General features: G+C 46.6%; 1 protein-coding gene across 1 annotated transcript in view; it reads left to right on the top strand.

Moving 5' to 3' along the window:
• Window positions 1-20,204: 20,204 nt before the first annotated feature.
• The window catches only part of LOC144766575 (uncharacterized), a 166,464-nt gene continuing 163,832 nt past the window's right edge, over window positions 20,205-22,836 (top strand). The window contains exon 1 of the mRNA XM_078650375.1: window positions 20,205-20,362. Coding sequence (XP_078506501.1) covers window positions 20,293-20,362 — 70 coding nt within the window. The 5' untranslated portion in view covers window positions 20,205-20,292. The remainder of the gene's footprint in view (window positions 20,363-22,836) is intronic.

Raw genomic sequence — 22,836 nt, 5'->3', positions numbered from 1 at the left:
TGTGGTGATTCTGCCGTTTCTCTGCTCACTGCCTACATTCCTTTTCTTTCTCTCCCTCCTGCCTAAATCCTCTCTGTTTTTTATTCCCTTTCTGCTTTTTCTCTGTGCCCTGTTTTGCCTCTTGTTTTTCCCTCTGCCATACTCCACCCGTCTTTTCCCGCCGCTGCGGCCCCACCCCACTGCTCGCCCACTTGACACCCCGCTCCCGCCTCCCAGCTGCTCCTCCCTCCCTCCTCCTCTCATATGGAGGCTGCGCAGCAGACGCGTGCCTAAGGCAAGCCTGCCTGCGCCCGTCCGCGACTGGACCGCGCCCAGCGCCCGAACCCCTAGCCCTGCGAACGCCACAACACCTGTCTCCGCTACGACTCCAGCACCCTCCATACCCTCAACGCCGGACGATCATGCACCTGCTGCCTGGCCGCCCCGAAGCACACCCAAGGACCCTTCTCCTGCCATAACTGAAGCTTCACCAGCATCCGGACGGCCCACCCACCTACCAAAGAACCCAACCACCTCAGATGCATCCTTCTCAACGCCTGCCCCACCCGCAAACACGCCATTGAACCCTGGGATCTACTCGACACCAACACCCCAGACTTCACCTTCCTGATGGAGACCTGGCTGAACCCCTCCTCGGGCACCTGACATTGCCATAGCCATCCCAGAAGAAAACAAGATCACCTGCAAGGACCGCATCAATGGAGTAGGAGAAGGAATTGCCATGGTACACTGGAACACTCTCAAAATCTCGACAAACACCAATGACACCCTCAGCACCGCCGAACACCTGCACTTTCAGATCCACACCAACCCCAACACCACCCTCAGAGGAACCCTCGTCCACAGACCCCCCGGACCTTGACCACAGTTCAGCGAATCCATTGCTGACTTTGTCAGCACACACGCCCTTGCCTGCACGGACTACATCCTCCTCAGGGCCTTGAACTTCCAACTCGAGAACAACGACTCCAACTCCTCCACCCTGATTGACAATCTCGCCAGCCTTGGACTCAGACAACTTGTCACTTCACCCACCCACTCCGCCTGCCACACACTTGACCACATCTTCTCAGGAAGCTCCCACGTTTTCTTCAAACACACAACCGAACTCCACTGGACCGACCACCGTTGCATCCACTTCACCTTCCGGAAACACACCACACACCACTGCACCCAACAGATGCCTCGCCGCTGCTGGAGCAAAGTCACCGAAGACCAGCTAAACACCACCCTCGCCTGAAGCCCACCCGCAGACCCAACCGACCTCGACGCCACAACCCGCAACCTCAGACAGTGGATCAACGACTGCACCAACACCCTTGCCCCGATCAAGAAACCCTCCAGCAGACACACCAGAAAGAAAGCGAGCTGGTTCACTGAAGACCTCCTGGCCTCCAAACAAACCTGCCAAATGCTAGAGAAGAACTGGAACCGTGAACGAACACCGGAAAGCTATGCAGCTCACAAGAACGCAACCCACAGACACCACCACCTCATCAGATCCGCCAAAAGGGCCTCTTTCAAAGACTGCCTAGAAAACAACGATACAATAAGTGGTGCATCCCTGCATATTAGCAGGGATGCGCCACTTATTGTGCGCCATGTCTCCGCCCCAGGTACTCACCACATATGATAGGGGGCTCGAGGCCTCGCAGTTCCTCCAGGGTAGGCCTCATGATGTGGCTGTCAGCCTCCCCCTGAGATGACTTTTCAGGCGGGAGTTCACGAGCACAGGATAGGGGCAGGTCTCTGCGCCTAATGAGGTTCTTCACCTTGTACGCTTTTCCTCAGGGTTCAGGTCTTTTGTGGGTCACTGTTGAGTCTCAGATATGGCTGACAATGCTGGACAGGGCGGGGGAGGGGGATTTCCTGCAGCTCCAATTTAATGGCTTACTCCTGTATTCAGACTCACGACAGGAGGTTAGCCGAGTCACATGGGGAGCTAGCTCAGTTCCCGAGTCCGCACCCGACGAATCTCTGCATTGCCCACTCTGTCGTTAGAAGCTGCAGAGCGCTCCTGATGGGGCCACAGTGTCCACCACGGCAGCCAACCATCAGTGTGCACCCTCCCCGACATGTGTTGGGGCTTAAGCGATAGGGTACAATATGATTGTAGCTGTGGCAGCCGGAGCTCCTCAAGATGCAGTCATCTTTGTGCACGTCTGAGCCCTGTTCACACTGATTTTAGCCAAATCCATCTCTACAAGTCTTTGTAGATTTGAGCTTGCGTCAACATCCATGGGTGGATGCACATGTTTCACAGCATACCGCCAGTCTCTGCACATCATCACAATATTGTTATCATGACTCTTGATAATGTAGTCTTTGATGCAATGGATTATTAACAATGTGTATATGTCTGTACAATTGCTTTTTTATATACAATTACTTGAAGTACAACAACATAGAATGATTTTGAGGATGTTTTATTCATTTCATATTTGAACAATTCACAATGTGTATCCAATATATCTATTTATAAAACGTTTTGCTAACAAATTTTTATAAAAAATAAATAAACACATATCAGTTTGATATCAGTTCTGATAATTATTGCCAATATTAGTGTCGCAATTCTAAAATTCTCTTGCCCGTATTAGTTGTTATTCACCGTGTCCAGGTGTGTCTTTTCATGTTATTGAAGATTCCCTGTCAGGGCTTATTAATCCTACATACAGGGGCCCCAGCCCTTTTCCAGATGATGCACAGGAATGGCCATGAACCATCCGTGGAATGCTTCCTTGAAGCAGAGTAACACAAGGCAGAGTATTGCGTAGCATTACCTTTGGTTACAAACCAACACAAATCACCATTTGAAATGGTTTGTAAAGAACAACCTGGATTTTGCTTCAGGTCTGTGTTACAAAAGTAAGGCAAATTTGATGTAAAATCATTCTGGATCTGAGCGATAGTGTCTCCATGTCCTGTCTGAGAGAGCAGGCCTGCAAAGCTAAAAATATAACCAAAGACCTGGCAACCGTTTCCTGCTAGAGAAGAGGAACTGACTATGATGGTGAGATAAACCCACGCCAAAGTTTTCTTAGAAGAGTGACAAACTCTAACCACAGGCCCAGGGTTTTGACAGCTGGTGAGAGGGGAGGAGACATCCCTGCAGCTGAGGGCTGGAGGAGACTGTCTGGAGACAGGGCAAGAGCAAGCACTCTCACTGCACACAGGACTGTTCAAGGGTCGGATTGTGGAAGGCTCATGAGTCCTGCCTCCGCAGGCAGGGGAGTGAGGACACAGGGCCAGTGCAGGCACTCTCGCTGCACACAGGAGCCCTGTCTCTGCAGACACTGGAGTGAGGACACAGGGCTAGTGCCGGCACTCTCGCTGCACACAGGAGCCCTGCCTCCGCAGACAGTGGATTGAGGACACAGGGCCAGTGCAGGCACTCTCGCTGCACACAGGAGTCCTGTCTCCGCAGACAGGGGAGTGAGGACACAGGGCGGGATCTCCACACTGACCTCTTCTTCCAGCTCAAGTGTGAGCTCAGCTCGTGGTGTTTGGAGCACAATGGTGAATTCCCTGGAGAGCTGGAGTCCGGGTGGACGAGTTCATGGTCGCTGGGGCTGGATCCACACAGGTGAGGCAACTCTTAGTGAGACTCCATGACCGGTGCCTGTAGACCGGTGCCTGTAGACCGGTGCCTGTAGACCGGTGCCTGTGGACCAGTGCCTGTAGACCGGTGCCTGTAGACCGGTGCCTGTAGACCGGTGCCTGCAGTTTCTGCACACAAAGGAGATTCCCAGGGTCACACATTGTATTATTTATAGATAGAGGCAACTGACCTCACATCATTACTAACTAGATGCTATGTTGGTGGCTCAGAACTCCAAGAATCTGGAAATCCACGTCTCTGATGAATGACGTAAGCATGACGTAAGAAGGGAGATAAAGGAGGCAGGAGTGTTTCTAAATTACTCCTTAATGTATTCTATCATTGTTTTTGTAATGCACTTAAACAACCTTGAGAAGACTTCCAAGCACATGAGTTGGGAATTATAGAGGAGACGGAGTAAAGAGTGAGTGTTCACACAGTTAGTGTTCTACTGTTAAAAGATGTGCACTGTATGTGTGCACTATTGTTACTAACTGTGCACCATCCGTGTGTACCATTGTTACAAGTTGGCCTGAGTCCTCCCTTATCTCCAGGATGAGAGTTAATTGCTGTCCAAGGCTTCAATCCACGGCCACGTGCAGTAGTGTCCTGGAGGTCGTCCTCTCTTTTAATGACCTTCATGACATCTTGTTCCACAAGGAGAGGATCTGGGAGGGAGGTGAAGAGAAGGAAGCCGGGTCTGTGTGCAAAACAGTCTCCAGAATGTTCCTACCTCGGGGAGTGTCTCCTGGGAGGGATCAGGGTGTGTGTGCAGAACCCGCTCCGGAGTGTTCCTACCTTTGGGAGAGTCTCCTGGGAAGTAAGTTAAGAGATGGGAGAGTGGTGTGTGTGCAGAGCACTCTCCACACTGTGCCTACCTTGAGGAGTAAAACAAACAAGGTGATGGATGGAATTTTGCACATTGGCAAAACATTCACCCGCAGTCACAGATCTGGGTTAAATCCATGGTTATTTTGGTCACCAAGCCCTCCCAGTTCAGACATGGCCATATGCAAATCAGTCTTGACCCTGTGCCTCATGGGAACAGTCCAGCCCGAACTGCCAAGCCATGCCTTCCCTGGACCGGAATCAAGCATCCTAGGGCCGGTTTCTGGCTATCAGCCGTCTTCAGCCAGGATAGCTTGAATCCAGTGGCTTAGTGAGCACGGGACCCACGTCTGGGCATACCCTTCCCACATAGAGCGAACAGCAAAACACACAAGGTGATGGACGGAATGTTGCACATTGTCAAAACATTGACGCCCAGTCACAGATCTGGGTTTAATCCATCGTTATTTTGCTCACCACGCCACCCCAGTTCAGACATGGCCATATGCAAATCAGTCTTGACCCTGTGCCTCATGGGAACAGTCCAGCCCGAACTGCCAAGCCATGTCTTCCCACTTGTTTCCAGTCCAGGGAGGACCTGGCTTGGCAGTTCGGGCTGGACTGTTCCCATAGGGCACAGGGTCAAGACTGATTTGCATATGGCTGGGTTCAAACTGGAATGGCAAGGTGAGCAAAAAAAACGATAGATTTAGGCCCAGATATCTGTACTGGGGTGAATGTATGACATTGTTCTGCATTCTGTCCATCAGCTGTTTATTTTACCTTAGGGAGTATCTCCTGTGAGGGAGGTGAAGAGAAAGGAGCCAGATGTGTACAGAGCCATCTCCAGAGTTTTCCTAACTTGGGGAGTATATCCTGGGAGGGCGGTTAAGAGAAGCGATCTTGGTGTGTGCTCCTACCTTGGGGATTATCTCCTAGGAGGAAGTGAAGAGAAGGGAGCTGGGAGTGTACAGAGCCCTCTCCAGGGTGTTCCTACCTTGGGAAGTGCCTCCTGGGAGGGAGGTGAAGAGAAGGGCGCCAGATGGGTGTGCAGAGCCCTCTCCAGAGTGTACCTACCTTGGGGGGTGTCTCCTGGGAAGGAGGAGAAGAAAAAGGAGCCTGGTCTGTGTTTTCAGAGACCTCTCTAGAGTGTTCTTACCTTGGGGAGAGTCTCCTAGGAGGGAGGGGAAGAGAGCAGAGCCGGGTGTGTGCAGAGCCCTCTCCACTCCTCTGTTTCCTTGGATAGTGTCTCCTGGGTGGGAGGTGAAGAGTAGAGATACAGGTGGTGCACAGACATAATATCGACTCCAAAATATCGTTTGGGCAGAATATCGAGTAAAAAATATCGTTTGGACAAAATATCGACTGGACAGAATATAGAAAGCCAAAATATCGTTTTTAAGGTAAGTGAAGTAATATCGACTGTAAATAATATAGAAAGTGAAAATATGTAAGTATATAATATAGATAGTAAAATTGTTTTTATTTTTAGGGTTCAGGGTCAGTTTTGGGTTTTTGGGTAAAGGGGTATTTTTAGGGTTCAGGGTCAGTTTTGGGTTTTTGGGTAAAGGGGTATTTTTAGGGTTCAGGGTCAGTTTTCAGTTTTTGGGTAAAGGGGTATTTTTAGGGTTCAGGGTCAGTTTTCAGTTTTTGGGTAAAGGGGTATTTTTAGGGTTCAGGGTCAGTTTTCAGTTTTTGGGTAAAGGGGTATTTTTAGGGTTCAGGGTCAGTTTTCAGTTTTTGGGTAAAGGGGTATTTTTAGGGTTTAGGGTCAGTTTTCAGTTTTTGGGTAAAGGGGTATTTTTAGGGTTCAGTGTCAGTTTTGTGTTTTTGGGTAAAGGGGTATTTTTAGTGTTCAGGGTCAGTTTTCAGTTTTTGGGTATTATTTTATTATATTTTGTTACTATATATATATGTTTTAATAAATATGAAATAAAAAAATATTTATTTAACTTTTATTAATTATTTAATTATTTTAAGTTAATTTAATTAATTTTAAGTATATGTTAGTAATTAATTATTAATATTAATTTAATTTAACACTGTTTTTAGTAAATACGATATTTTTTACAACTATATTTTTGTAAACGATATTTTTAACTCGATATTTTTGTACTTACCTGTTTGTAGATAGAAACTCGATATTTTGACTGTCGATATTTTCTCAACGATATTTTTGATGGTCGATATTCTCTCCCTCGATATTATTTCAGTGATCCATACAGGTGTGTGTGCAGAGCCCTCTCCAGAGTGTTCCTATCTTGGGGAGAGTTTCCAGGGTGGTAAGTGAAGAGAGGGGAGCCGGGTGTGTGCTCCTACCTTGGGGAGTATGTCCTGGGAAGGAGGAGAAGAAAAAGGAGCCTGGTCTGTGTTTTCAGAGACCTCTCTAGAGTGTTCTTACCTTGGGGAGAGTCTCCTAGGAGGGAGGGGAAGAGAGCAGAGCCGGGTGTGTGCAGAGCCCTCTCCACTCCGTTGTTTCCTTGGATAGTGTCTCCTGGGTGGGAGGTGAAGAGTAGAGATACAGGTGGTGCACAGACATAATATCGACTCCAAAATATCGTTTGGGCAGAATATCGAGTAAAAAATATCGTTTGGACAAAATATTGACTGGACAGAATATAGACAGCCAAAATATCGTTTTTAAGGTAAGTGAAGTAATATCGACTGTAAATAATATAGAAAGTGAAAATATGTAAGTATATAATATAGATAGTAAAATTGTTTTTATTTTTAGGGTTCAGGGTCAGTTTTGGGTTTTTGGGTAAAGGGGTATTTTTAGGGTTCAGGGTCAGTTTTGGGTTTTTGGGTAAAGGGGTATTTTTAGGGTTCAGGGTCAGTTTTCAGTTTTTGGGTAAAGGGGTATTTTTAGGGTTCAGGGTCAGTTTTCAGTTTTTAGGTAAAGGGGTATTTTTAGGGTTCAGGGTCAGTTTTCAGTTTTTGGGTAAAGGGGTATTTTTAGGGTTCAGGGTCAGTTTTCAGTTTTTGGGTAAAGGGGTATTTTTAGGGTTCAGGGTCAGTTTTCAGTTTTTGGGTAAAGGGGTATTTTTAGGGTTTAGGGTCAGTTTTCAGTTTTTGGGTAAAGGGGTATTTTTAGGGTTCAGTGTCAGTTTTGTGTTTTTGGGTAAAGGGGTATTTTTAGTGTTCAGGGTCAGTTTTCAGTTTTTGGGTATTATTTTATTATATTTTGTTACTATATATATATGTTTTAATAAATATGAAATAAAAAAATATTTATTTAACTTTTATTAATTATTTAATTATTATAAGTTAATTTAATTAATTTTAAGTATATGTTAGTAATTAATTATTAATATTAATTTAATTTAACACTGTTTTTAGTAAATACGATATTTTTTACAACTATATTTTTGTAAACGATATTTTTAACTCGATATTTTTGTACTTACCTGTTTGTAGATAGAAACTCGATATTTTGACTGTCGATATTTTCTCAACGATATTTTTGATGGTCGATATTCTCTCCCTCGATATTATTTCAGTGATCCATACAGGTGTGTGTGCAGAGCCCTCTCCAGAGTGTTCCTATCTTGGGGAGAGTTTCCAGGGTGGTAAGTGAAGAGAGGGGAGCCGGGTGTGTGCTCCTACCTTGGGGAGTATGTCCTGGGAGGGAGGGGAAGTGAAGAGAGCCAGATGTGTGCAGAGCCATCTAAATACTGCTCCTACATTGGGGGGAGTCTCCTAGGAGGGAGGGGAAGAGAGCAGAGCCTGGTGTGTGCAAAGCCCTCTCCAGACCGTTCCTACCTTGGGGATTGTCTCCGGAGAGGGAGGTAAAGAGAAGGGAGCCGGGTGTGTGCAGAGCCCTTCCCCAGAGTTTTCCTATCTTAAGGAGGGTCTCCTAGGGGAGAGGTGAAGAGAAGGCAGCCGGGTGTGTGCTCCTACCTTGGGGAGTGTCTCCTGGGAGGGAGGTGAAGAGAAGGCAGCCGGGTGTGTGCTCCTACCTTGGGGAGTGTCTCCTGGGAGGGAGGTGAAGAGAAGGCAGCCGGGTGTGTGCTCCTACCTTGGGGAGTGTCTCCTGGGATGGAGGTGAAGAGAAGAGAGACGTCTGCATGCAGAGCCCTCTCCAGTGTTGTGTTCCTACCTTGGGGAGTGTCTCATGGGAGGGAGGTGAAGAGAAGGGCACCAGGTGGGTGTGCAGAGCCCTTCCCCAGAGGTGTCTTACCTTGGGGATTGTTTCCTGAGAGGGAGGTGGTTAGAAGCGAGCCGGTGTGTACAGAGCCCTCTCCAGAGTGATCCTAACTTGGGGATTGTTTCCTGAGAGGGAGGTGGTTAGAAGCGAGCCGGTGTGTACAGAGCCCTCTCCAGAGTGATCCTACCGTGGTGAGTGTCTCCTATTGTGTGTTACGGAGAATATCCAAGAGGAAAAGGACAATCTTGGCTCAGGCAAGGACTTATTAATCTTCCTGCACAAAGCAATCCTGAGTTCTGCATCACATATGGAAAGGGGAAAAAATGGGAATAAATAAAGATATTTCTCCTCTTTATCTTTTTGGCACATTTCCAGTTTTATAAGTTCTTGTAAATGAGTCAAAAACCTTGGGAGTTTCATGGGAACACCGATCGCAATGCCTATGGAATGCCTCCGTTGGGCAGAGTACGGCATCAGCGATGATTTGCGATGTGTCACCTCACTCAAGATTTATGATGCCACTCATCGCCTCGCAGGGTGGCTTTGCATGGCTTCAACCATCTGACATAAAGTTTGCATCACGCATGTTCCAAGTTGCGTTGTGGAAGCATGATGCAAAGCTCTCATAAATATGTCCCTCAGTCTCTGCCACTTTTCCTTTTCTCTTTCTATTGCTTTCGACTCTGTCCTTGTCGTACTTCAGCTCTGGCAGGTGCCATTGATTATTAACAATGTTCTTAAGTTTATCTGTATATTAAAACAGTCAACTAGTTTAATAAAAAGTCAAAGCTATGCAGCATCAACTAACAGTCTACCACTGCCCAGGGCCTGGGAAAGTAAAAAGGTGGCGCCACTAAAAAACACACAGGATTTGCCTGCACTTCATCCACCGTCCTGACTGGCTGATGTTTGTCAGTGCCGCCTCCACCCTTCCTTTTCCCTGGACATTTCTCTTGTCTATCTCCTCCTTGAAGCATTGGATTAGAAGGCTCACACCTAATGCCTGTCCTTGTTGCAAAATAACCCCTACGGCTCAGATTTCAGTTCATGAATTTATCACCACTTTTGGTCCTCCACTGTGGTGTCTGTTATTCCTAGCCTAGAGGGCCTTTCAGTCTCACAGACTGCTGCTGGTCCTAATCTTGGTGTTCTCGATTCTGCCCACCCTCAGCTCCTATATTCCTATGTTTGCGACAAGGCGGGCCGGTGCTGCTGAGGAGACGATGCAGGAGTTTCTGACTCTCTGGGTGGGGTGGGGGGGCACAAGCACAGCAGCACAGCGCAACACGGCACAAATCAGCTTTACAGAGTCAACCAGTCAGGAGATGGTTCCACATCAGACCCAGTAACTCCAGGGCATACATTGGCTCTCAGAGCCACTCCCAACCCTTGCGACGGGGCTGGGTCTGTGTCCTCTTGTGCTCCTGGCTGTGGCTCCTTCTCTCTTCAACTCCAAGATGACAAAACTAGAAAGTGTTGAGATTTCCTGCATGGGGGTTGTGGAAGCACCTCATCTCATATTCATGGTCCGTATCAGCTGGACCATAGCAGCGCCCTACAAGCTCCTGGCAGGGCCTAAAATGTGCTTATATCCCCAAGAAGGGAAGGGACAGAAGCCATGACCCTGTCCCCCTGAAAGGGTTTCCTAATAAAATGACCCTAGTTTCCCCAGGGTCTATATTTATGCCCCTCTGAGAGGTTTTTCCTGCTCTGAAGGTCTCTCAGAGCCTGAGCTGTTCAATATAAACTCAGGAGTGCAGGGATCCCCATTCATGTGTCCTAGAGCTACAGACACACTTTGAATAAAGTAGAAGAAAGGCTCTGGGACACGTCATTCAATTCAGTGCTTGATTGACATGGAAGATAGTAAAGAGAGCATGGTTTTACAGTATAATGAATGCTATTGACTTCAATGGTGGGTTATAACAAGTATTGCATGCTGGTACTATTCACATTGACTTCCGGGCCGGTAAAATGGGGAAATATAACACGTTGCTGCTTTTACTGATGGGATGGCACCCTTCTTGGTAATGCCCCCCCTTATATTTTGATAATGCATCCGGTATTAATTGGGGTTATAGCGGGTATAGTTTTCAGAATGTGAGATGATTATATCACCAAATGTATGTCCATCCACCTGATTGTACTTATTTGCACTTTAATGGGTAATGTTTTATACTGTTTGCACCATAAAAATACTTTATTTTATTGACAGGGGGCAATCTAAAGAGGTGTCCATTGGGTTTTACTTGGGCTTCAACAAAGCAATCAACAGTGCTTCTCAACAGGTTGGTGTTAGGACACCCGTCTCCCGCACCGCATTATATAGAGTCGCCTGTTGGGGTACCAGCGGTGAGCAGAACAAAAAGTAAAATTCCCCAGGCAGCCCATCCACCCCAGGGGACATCCCTAATGCTAAATACTTAATGGCTCCCCTGATCTCAGGCTCCGAAGTCAATTGGCCAAGGTCCCACTAGGCTGCATCTGAGAGGTGAGGCAGGGTCACCAAGGCCAGGAACCCCTTAATCATATTGTCCATGGCAAGGCCCGGGACCCACACAAGGTTGTGTAGTAGCACACAACTTCCCGGTTAATGTTGGATTGAGTATGTAGCAACATATCGTATGCTGTCCGGAGTGTGTTTGTGACTGCTAACTAGAGGTATGTGGAGACGAGTCACGACAACATCCTCCGAAACATACCTTCCCCGCATGTGATCTAGCTACATGTTCTTTGTAGAAGAAAATGTCCAGATGACATATTGTTGCCCTAGTGAGATGCAACGAGTGAGACTCACCCCCTTCCTCGCAGATCCCAACCCACCACCTACGGAATGCCCCAGGGATCCTCCCTCAGCTCCATGCTGTTCGAGGTCTACATGGCCCCGCTAGTCACCATCGTCAGAAGCTACAGAATAAACATCATCTCTTACGCCAATGACTTCACACTCATTCTCTCCCTTTCCAATGAACAGGACATGGCCAGACACAACTTCCACAAAGGCATGAAAGCAGTTGCCGACTGGATGAGAGAAGGCTGCCTTCAACTCAACACAGACAAGACAGAAGTACTCATCATTGGTCCTCAACCGAACGCATGGAGCAACTCCTGAAAGCCTCCCACCCTCGGAAACCCACCTACCCCCGCCAACCAAGCCCGAAACCATGGAATCATCCAGGACCCCGACATCAGCATGAACCATCAGATCAACTTAGTCACCTCCACCTGCTTCCGCACCTTCTGCCTCCAACACAAGACCTTCAAATGGCTATCCCACGAACATAGAAAGACCAACACACACGCCCTCATCTCCAGCAGACCGGACTACGGCAACGCACTCTACACCGGAATCAACAAAAAACTCACCAGCAAATTGCAAAACATCCAGAACGCCACCACTAGAGTGATCCTCAAACACTGCCATGTTTTGCAACACTTACATACACTGCACTGGCTCCCCATAGAGAAAAGAATAACTTTCAAGATCCTCACCCATGCACAGAAAGTCCTCCACAACACCGGACCAGCCTATCTGAACCAGCGACTAAACCACCACGTACACCACAGGGCCCTACAGTCAGCCCAGCTCTCTCTCTCACAGAAGTACCCCGCATCAGGAAAACCAGAACAGGAGGACGCTCCTTCTCCTACCTCGCAGCCAACGCCCGGAATACCCTACCCTTCCACATCAGGCAAATCACCTCCCTCTCCAGCTTCACAAAAGAACCGAAGACATGGCTTTTTTAATCCACCTCACCGCCACACACTACACTCCCCCCAGCACCCTGAGACCCTAACGGGAGAGTAGCTGCGCTTCATAAACGTTGTTTGCTTGATTGATGCTCACACTGAGGAGTTCTGAAAGACAGGTGGAGTCTAGCAGAGATGCATCCTCGTCTCTAGGTTATTAAACTCAGACTCTAGATTTTTGCACACCTCACGTTGTATGGCCATACACTGGCCCCTAATCACCACCTTAAATGCCTCCCCGAACACTGCTATCAGCACTGAGTCCTGATTATGAGGGAAATAATTACTAATCACTTCCCATAGGGAGCCAAGAAATACCGCGTCAGACCGAAATTCCGGTCAGAGTTGCCATGTAGGGATCGGGTCTGCCACCTCCCCAGTGCAAGCACAACATGAGCGGATTATATATAAGTACGGCCCAGATATCCTGGCTGCGTAGTCTGCTCTGTGACAGCTGGAGAAGCTGAGATCCCATCCAGTTGCACATAGAAGGCATGCACTGGTGAGTAAAACAAATGCACCAGCTTCAGGCCATGGTGGAGCCACCAAACGTTCATGGAAGGTGGCGGTTATTTTCCAGATGGAGAAAAGGAAGAATTGGAAAAAGGAGGAATAGATAACAAAATATTAAGCAAGTAGGGGACTACAGATTCTCCTATCTCCGTGGCCTTAGTCCACTAATCTAATACTGTCAATTTTAGTAACCATCACTACTCAAAGAGGGCGTGATTACATATTTTATTTACTGTAATCACAAACGGTTATTTTCCGTAGGTTCTTTTCTTTTTTTATCAAATTTATACCTTCACCACCATTATACATACATATGTACACAAATATACACAACAATATGAACACAAAACGTCAATTTGTACAAAAAACAAATCACAAATAATTTCTTCTTCACCCAACAAAAATACTGCTTGGTGTCCTCCTATACAATCTAGAAGGTACACATAGAGGTAGTCAGACACAAGTGGTTCCAATAGTAATTACACAGAACCTGAAAAAAAATGTGTCAAATGGTCATAAATTCCAAAACATTTAAACATAAAGACTCCTCTGTAGGGAAAGTGTCGACACGGTCGCGTTTCGGCCTTCCAACAAATCTGACCTCCTCAGGACAGGGTGATAAAGGACCTAAAAGAATATACATTACACCATATATACTACATGTAAAATCAACTGTCAAGTTCTCTGTGCCCCATACCACCTGAATCCAAATCTGTCACCATCCGAACCACACGTGCGTTTACCAGTACCAAAGCATATGTCAAGACCAATATCCAACAACTAGAAGAAGAAAAACACCCAAAGGATTTATCCCCAGAATATATAAAGGCAATAACGAGAAACAAGTAGTCATAGTCCCATCACCTCCACAATTACTGCATGCTTGGCAGCCCAAGTAAAAAAGAAAGATAAAATCACATTTATTAGATCCACAGGAGACCCAAGCACTCCGTGAAAATATCATCACCCGGCAGTCAAACCGGCCAAAGTGAGGAAAATAAACAAATCAAGATCAAACACTTATTCCTGGAGCCAATCCAATGACACCCTACGCGGGGACTCACAGTAGTCAGAAAATCTGTCATAGACAAGGACACTCAGTAAGGACGGCAAGCTATTAATACGACAAGGCACATATACCACAAGTCACCCCACACTGCAGACCCTTATCCCCAAGTGTCATACCTTAACGAGCAACTAGCTCCGTTTAGTTCCAAGTACGAAAAGGCCGGCGGGCGGAAATGGATGAAGGGAGCACTTGCGGGAATCCTGCTCCGCAGTCACAATATCCCTCAATCACCGGTTCTAAACAGAGGAACACACAAACACTGCTCAGTTCGAAGAATATATATACACACACGAGATGCAAATAGAACTAAATACAGCGCGTGCATGGCACACATCCTAATTTAAACACCACGTATTACCAAAACGCTGCCTCACCTTCACTCAATGTAGGTCAAGTTCCTTAACCAAAACGGATGGGCGCCATCATAGTAAATCAATTACCGGCAAGTACGTGGCTGCCCACTAGCTCTCCTATAAGATAGGTGGAGGCATCCCACGTGACCACAACGCACAACGTAGGGTCATGGACAACAAAAGAGGACTCTACACCACCAATACACTAGACCCGGAAATGCGGTATACAAGAACGAAAACATTCATCAATGGAAGACAGACTATATATCAGTATGGCCAACTCAAGCAACATTGCCAGAATCACCATTTTTTTAAATCAGATACCCGTCTAAAGGACACAAAAAGTGCAAAACAACCATAAATCAACATACCTACTACACAGTGCTCATAGTCTATCAAACCTATAGGTGATGACCAGAAGAGGATTCGGGGATACAAAGGGGGCACAGAGATAGACGTACAATCTCAAGACAAATTACACAGTGTACATAGATAAACCCTACATTACAATACTCACAACATTATATTGAACCAAAAAATATCTGTACAACAAGTATATGCAGATTCAAGTATATTCAACTATATTCACAGAATCACATAACATACTGTGTGGGGGAGACAAGGAGGGTTCAGCAATTCCAATACATCAAGTCTTAGATGACACTGAGTTTATTACCTTATAAGCGCCCAGATTTTGTCCCGATCATTCAAGCCAGACCTCGCAGTTTCATATTTTTCAATCATACGTGCCTCAAGTTTATTCAGTGCCATTTGTACATTTACCTTACTTTGAGCTTTTACGACCAGCAGGACTGACAACTTGATGTCATTTTCATTGTGGTCACATCCAAAAAATGATGCACCAATGGAGCACCCTGTGTTTTGCATCTAATTCTTGACTGGTGTTGGATGATTCGCATTTTAACATTCTGAGAAGTTTGTCCTATGTATGATTTATCACATGGACATGTGAGGCAATACACCACGTTTTTGGTGTTACAGTTTGAAAATCCAATTGTGTGTGTATGTGGCCTTTTATTGTCAAAGATTTCGAGTTGGTAGTCAGCGTACACACCATACATCCATTGCATTTAAAATGTCCCACTACTGGAGGCAGGCTCAACATACTTCTCAGATCCCCCTTCTCCGGGGGCATCCTGGTTTCTTTGACCTGATGTTGTCTGATATTTTTGCCTTTACGAAATGCGAACAAAGGTTGGGGGATATCAAACTGTAGGATCAATCTCCAGTTTTTTAGGATGATCTGCTTGATCTTATTGGCCTTAGGGTTGTACGTAAGGACACACGTCATCCTATACGTGTCTTGTTTTTCTTTAGGGCTCAACAGGGTCTCACGTGGGGTAAACCACGCTCTTTTAATCGCTGCTCTCACCACCTTTTTAGGGTACCCCTTATTACACAACTTGGTTTGCAATTTCTCGGCATTATCAACGTAGTCGGTTTTGTTGGTGCAGTTACCCCTAATCCTCAGGAACTGCCCATAGGGCAAGTACTCCTTGAGGGTCCTGGTGTGTCCACTATCAAAATGAAGTAATGTATTTCGATCGGTGGGCTTAGAATAAAGGCACACCTCTAATTTCTCTTCTTTGTGAGATCAAGAAAGTTGATTGAAGAATTGCTATGGGTAATATAGAATTTCAAATCGGTAGAATGTACATTAAGCCAATTCTGAAACAATAAAAGTTGTTCCTCAGTTCCCGACCATATCATAAAAATATCGTCGATGAATCGACTCCAACGCGCTATGTGAGATTTAAAGGGGGTGGTCCCCAGGAAGATGTAATTTTTCTCAAACATATCCATGACTAAATTCGAGATTTCTAGGGCAAAACAACAGCCCATGGCTACTCCTTTTATTTGCATAAATAACTCATTCTTAAATGCAAAAAAATTGTTCTTCAAACAAATTTTAGGCAGGGTTGCGATAAACTGTGTGGGTACTGCATGCGGTCTCGGTCTCCCATCCAACACTGTATCTAGAACAAAGAGGGCTTCCTCCTGCGGAATATTCGTATATAAGCTTTCAATATCGAAAGTGACCAACAACTGATGGTCACAATCAAATATTGAATCTTCAATTTTGGCAATGAAATCCATAGAGTCCCTAATATAAGCTTCTGTGAGTGGAACAAAAGGTTTTAGGAACACGTCAGTATATTTACCAAGGGGTTCCAATAAGGAACCACAGGCTGCAATGATCGGGCGTCCAGGAGGGTGACTGGTGTCCTTATGGACTTTGGGTAAAACATAAATGTTTGATATCTTTTGTGTCGTTGAATTTAAGTATTCGTATTCCTTCTTGCAGATGCATCCCTCATTCAAGGCTTGAGTGGTTAAGTGCAAGATTTGGGCCTTCAGTCTAGGTGTAGAGTCTTCACTAATGGGACGATAATGTTCTCTATTTTGGGTTTGTTTAAAAATCACATTGTCATACTCATCTGTGTCCCATAGAACAATGCCTCCCCCCCTTATCCGCAGGCTTTATTACAGTAAGGGGGTTATTGGACAAGTCTCTTAGCGCTACCATTTCTTGTCTAGAGAAATTAGATTTGAAGAATGTTTTCTTACGACTGAAGTCATCAATTTCCTTCAATATTTGTTCTTCAAAATAAAGAATTTCATCCGGCATAGTCGCACTATCCGGGCAAAAGGTGGATTCTTTATGTAATCCACTGTTATTCAATTCAGTCATATCCTCTGCACCAGAAAAAAATATTTTCAGTCTGATTTTCCGAAAAAATTGTAAGACTTCCGTCTTGGTATTCACCGGATCCTGTGCAACCAAAGGGACAACGGATAGACCCTTAAGCAGCACTCGTTCTTCCATACTAGTCAAGGGATGTTTAGAAAGATTGTAAATTGGGATCAATTCGTGACCACCATTCTGTATATTATTGTGGTCACCATTTATCTGTTGTATGATCTGTGTCTGGTTCTGAAAACTCCTTGGTCTGGCACTGGTGGCGGTGGCGCCCTCCATTCTCCTCTGTAACCCCTCCCCCTGTGTCCTCTGCCTAAAAAAGGAAGGGATCTTGGGTATTGGAAGTAGGTCGGGTATGGGAAAGAGGATTCAGCAAGACCTTGCAGCTGCCCTCTCCACCGATCACTTAACAGAGGGACCCTATCCCTCTTTTTGCCCTAGCCCGGAACAGCGGTTCACGGTCTTTGAGCAAATTTCGGAGGATACTACTCCCCCGTTAATCCAGTCCCTGAAATCTGGTTCCCCTGCTGACCCGTGCCCTGCCCGGGTACTTTCGGAGGTGGCGGATCTGGTCTGTTTTGAGATCACGCAGATTGTGAACCTCTCCCTGAGGACGGGCGTGGTCCCTACTGTGTGGAAGCAGGCTAAGCTTCTGCCTCTCCTAAAGAAACCTAGTCTAGACTGGTCGGTCCCCGGGAATTACCGACCAATCTCCCTCTTACCGGCTCTCACAAAGATTTGTGAGAAGGTGGCATTTCGACAACTAGAGAGATTCGTCAAAACTTCCAATGCCCTCCACCCGGCCCAGTCGGGCTTCAGGGCTGCTTACAGCACCGAGACAGCCCTCCTGGAGATGAGCGAGGCCATCCGGGACTGCCTAGACGGAGGCGGCAGAGCGGTCCTTATCCTTTTGGACCTCTCTGCCGCGTTCGATACCGTCCCCCATGAGCTTCTTCTCGGCCGGCTGGCGGATATAGGCATTGGTGGGGTTGTGTTAGACTGGCTGTCCTCCTTCTTGTCTGACAGGACCCAGCAGGTCTGGCTGCCCCCTTACGCTTCCAAGTCCGAGCCTCTGCTTACAGGTGTCCCGCAAGGTTCCACCCTTAGCCCCTTACTGTTCAACGCCTATATTACACCTTTGGTTTATCTAGCTGAGCTAAGATCATAGGGTATGCAGACGATACCCAATTGCTGTTTACCTGGCCAGATGACAACCTCGATACCTCTACAGTTCATCTTTGTTTGTCCGCTGTATTTCGTTGGCTGACGAGGGCCCAGCTGAAGTGCAACGAGGACAAATCTGAGGTTCTCTTTTATGGCTCTTTTCCCCCCTCGTTCATGAGCACACTATGGCCGCCTGACATTCCAGGCCCTAAAGAGATGGGGAGACCTGCCAAGAATTTGGGCATCTGGTTCGGAGAGGACTTGAGATTTGAACACCATATCAAAACACTTACCGGCACCTGTTTTGCGACCTTAAAAATGCTTCGCAAATTCTTTCCCCTGCTTCCTAGAGAGGCAAGGGAGTCTGTTGCGCGAGCGCTTATACTGTCCAGGCTGGACTATGCCAATGCCCTGTTCAGCGGAATCCCTTCTTACCTGGTAAAACGCCTGTAAGTCATCCAGAACGCGGCAGTCCGCCTTTTATTCAACATTCCTAGATGGATGAGTGTCCGCGCGGAGTTGCGCTTACTACACTGGCTTCCGGTTGCACAGCGCATCCGGTTTAAGTCGCTAGTTTTGGCGTTTCGTGCTATCCACCAACAAGGCCCCCAGTACCTGAGGAAAAGGTTTGTTAGCTACATTCCCACACGTACTCTGAGATCTTCCACTCTGTTTCAATTATCCCTTCCCCGTTTCAAGCGTGCCAGGCTTGGCGGCCAGTCGATTGCGGTGGTCGTGGCGCGCGCTTGGAATGCCCTTCCTCTTCAATTGCGCTCCACACCCAATGTAGCCGTCTTCAAAAAACACCTAAAAACTCATCTGTTTAACAGCGCTACTTGAGATTCCTTTTTTGAAAGCACGTGGTTTCGCTGTTCTTTCCCCCGCGCCAGGATACTCCTCAGTAGCAGAGCGCGCTATAAAATGGTTTAATAATAATAATAATAATAATGGCTGGTATTTCCAGATGTTTCCAGATGGGTCAGTCTATTAGTGGTGGGATGATCTGTTTATTGATATGCATGCCATACAATTGAAATCACATCTCAATATCCTAGAAGCTGGCAAGGATATACTTAAGTGTGGTGCCAAGGATTCCAGGGGTGCAGTCTGATTGATATTGGGGGAATAGATGCTGCCCAGCTCCAAAGGGCTCTGCAAGGGTGCCAGCCAGCAGTACGCATGGCCCTTCATCGTCAATGAGCTGGGACTGGCAGAGGAAGTGGACCCCGCAGAGATCCATATGAGTATCTCCCTGCGAAAGAGTTTCCTGGAGGAATGCGATGTCCACCCCCTCGGCACCAAGTAATAATGATTCAGGTGTCACTTACGGCCAAGTGTATCCCCATGACATTCTGGATGAGGATCATGTCACAGAGGGTTTGCGTGGACATATGGTGTGTCTCCTTTTAATTTTAGTATGACCCAACAGAAAGCCATGGGCCACAAACACATCGAAGCGAGGCCCAACATTATGCCAATTACATCTCTACAAGTCTTTGTAGACATAAACCTGCGACACAATCCATGGGTGGATGCTCAGGAATGGCCATGGACCATTCGGTCTAAGCTTCCCTAACGCAGAGTAATGCAAGGCAGAGTATTGGCCGGAATTACTTTTCGTTACAAACCAACACAAATCACCATTTGACTTGGTTTGTGAAGACCAACCTAGATTTTGCTTCAGGTCTGTGTTAGATAAGTGATGCAAACTCGATGCAAAATCATTCTTGATCTGGGCTACAGTGTCTCCATGTCCTGTCTGAGATAGCAGGCTTGCAAAGTTAAAAATATAACCAAATGCGAGGGAACCGTTTCCTGCTAGAGAAGAGGAACTGACTTGATGGTGAAATAAACCCAAGCAGAGGTGTTTCTTAGAAAAGTGACCAACTCTAACCACAGACCCATGGAGTCACAGCTGGTGAGAGGGGAGGAGGCATCCTTGCAGCAGAGGGCTGGAGGAGACTGTCTGGAGATAGGACAAGAGCAGGCACTCTCACTGCACACAGGACTGTGAAAGGATCAGATCGTGAAAGGCTCAGGAGTCCTGTCCCTGCAGACAGGGGAGTGAGGACACAGGGCGGGATCTCCACACTGAACTCTTCTCGCAGCTCAAGTGTGAGCTCAGCTCGTGGTGTTTGAAGCACGATGGTTATTTCCCTGAAGAGCTGGAGGCCGAGTGGACGAGTTCATGGCGGCTGGGGCTGGATCCACACAGGTGAGGCAACTCACAGCGAGACTCTATGAACGGTGCCTGTAGTTTCTGCACGCACAGGAGATCCCCAGGGTCACACATTGCGTCATCTATAGGTAGAGGACACTAACCTCACATCATTACTAATTAATTGCTGTATCGGTAGCTCCAAAATCTAAGATTGTGGAAAGCCATGTCTCCCATGAATGACGTAAGCATGACGTAGGCAGGGAGATAAAAGAGGTAGGCGTGTTTCTGAATTGTTCTTTAATATGTTCTTTCATTGTTTGTATAATGCACTTAAAATACCTTGAGAAGTCTCCCAAGAAGATAGGTTGGGAATTAAAGAGGTGACGGAGTGACACAGGGTGAGTGTTCCTACAGTTAGTCCACTACTGTTACAAGATGTGCACTATTTGTGTGCACTATTGTTCCTAATTGTGAACTATCCGTGAACCATTGTTATAAGGTGACCTAATGCCTCCTAATCTCCAAGGTGAGAGTTGTTTGCTGTCCATGACCTCTATCCGAGGTCATGTGCCCTGGTATCTGGGAGACATTCACCTCTTTGCATGACCTTCATGAGACCTTGATCCACATGGAGATGATCTGGGAGAAAGGTGAAGAGTAGGGAGCCTGATGTGTGTACAGAGCCCTCTCCAGAAAAGGACCGCCTTGGGGAACAGTGGTGGGTGGTCTTTGTGACCACCATGCTGCACTGAGGATTCCCCCGCCATCCTAATTTGGCAGGCAGAGCCCGCCACCGCACAGCTGGCTGTGGCGGGTCTTCCGCCATCGTAATGACCCCCTATATTTTTACAAACGATATTAAACACGTCTATATTTTTTTTAGCAATATTACTTACCTAAAATAGATATTCTTGACCACCATGATTTTTCTGTCGATATTCCTACCAACGATATTTTTCCCACAATATTTGAGCAATTCGATATTTCTTCCTCAATATTGTTTCTCTGCACCAGAACTCACACTCTTTCCCATGGTCAACAGATTCTTGAAACTCTTGGCCAGCACTTAGGCCATAACTTCACCACATATTTTATAAGATTCACCAGAGAAACCCTCTGCCTCTGGTTCCTCTGTCTATCGGTCCTTGATGCAACTTCGGTGATCTCCGCCTGGATGCCCTCATCGGGGACGGGAATCGCTTTATAAATCTACTGATTGATTGATTGATTGATTGATCTCCCAAACGTCCCCTTATCTTTTGCCCAACCTTCCGAATTCTTACTTTTGAAGGTATTCCTGAATGTGAGCCATGCCTTGCTATGATCTCTCTGACGTGCCTGGTGGGAGTGGAGAACCCCCCTTACTTGTTCTCTTGTGTGGGTTGTACGCCTCACCTTTGTGTCTTGAAAGCGTGTTTTGCCATCTCCTTCATCGTTAGTTGTGCTGCTGAGAACTATCCTTCCTTCTCGTCCTTTTGTGTGATGCTCTTTTCATTGCAAGGTCCTAAATTACAGAATTCCCTTCCTTTTCAAATACAAAGCTCCAGCGAGCAGTGGGCGTCCTTCCTTCAGATGTTTCTGCTGCGATTCTCACAGGAAGGGATTGAAAGTATTTGGAATGAACTCTACAACCAATGAGAATCCATGGATCAATAACATTTGGTGATAAACTCTCTACTGAAGACAGGTTAGTAGCAGTCATCCTCAAGCTAGCCTCAGAACCACGCTCATCAACAGGGGTTGGCCACACTGTGATAGGCCTCGTTCCCGTCCAATGGGCAACCAGCCTGCGTAACAGGCATGTCCCTCCTCCAATGAGAAGTACAAGCTGTGGGTGGGCCGAGAGATGAGTTACTGTTCAATGCTCTTCAGCTCTCCTTAAGTAACTAAGCTTTGATGGTCATGAAAGGTGACACACGGACAATGCAAAGTCAACAGTAAGATTTGCAAAGCCGCGCAAGGGCAATTTGTGCCACGTCACACAGCTTTGTAAAGAAATGCAACACAATTTTGTTACACCTGCTGCGTTTCACTGCATTTCTACTTGGGAGGCATTTCATGGGTAGAGCGTTGCCATGTGTCCACCCAAGGATGATGGCGCATTCCCATAGTTACAACGACGAGTAACCCAGGGAATGTGTGAACATTGGAGTGCATCGAGGAGAAGCATCTTTATTTCTCCTCATTATTTTATTTTTCCACAGGAGCTGCATTCTGCAGCGCACATAGAAAGAGGACATGTCTTGATGCCTTAAATTTGTGCAGGAAGTTATAATTTCCTGCACAAAAACAATCCTGTCTCTACTGCAGGCGCTATTGTGCACCATGGTGCCTGTGTTGGCGCTAGGCAGCACACCGTGCACCAGTGCAAGAGGAGAGCTGGAATGATCCATATCCTTGTAACTAGTGTCTATTTCTGCTCACTCCCTTTCACGCAGCGCAGAAGCGTTGCTTGGTGCGCTGCAGTGCGTGAAAGTTTAGTAAATGTGCCCTACATGTGGTGAGAACCTACAGGCAGGTCACTCCGC

The sequence above is a fragment of the Lissotriton helveticus genome, chromosome 7 (assembly GCF_964261635.1).
Source record: "Lissotriton helveticus chromosome 7, aLisHel1.1, whole genome shotgun sequence".
Taxonomy (NCBI): domain Eukaryota; kingdom Metazoa; phylum Chordata; class Amphibia; order Caudata; family Salamandridae; genus Lissotriton; species Lissotriton helveticus.
The sequence above is the reverse complement of the archived record's forward strand: the minus strand, read 5'-3'. Positions and strand labels throughout refer to the sequence as shown.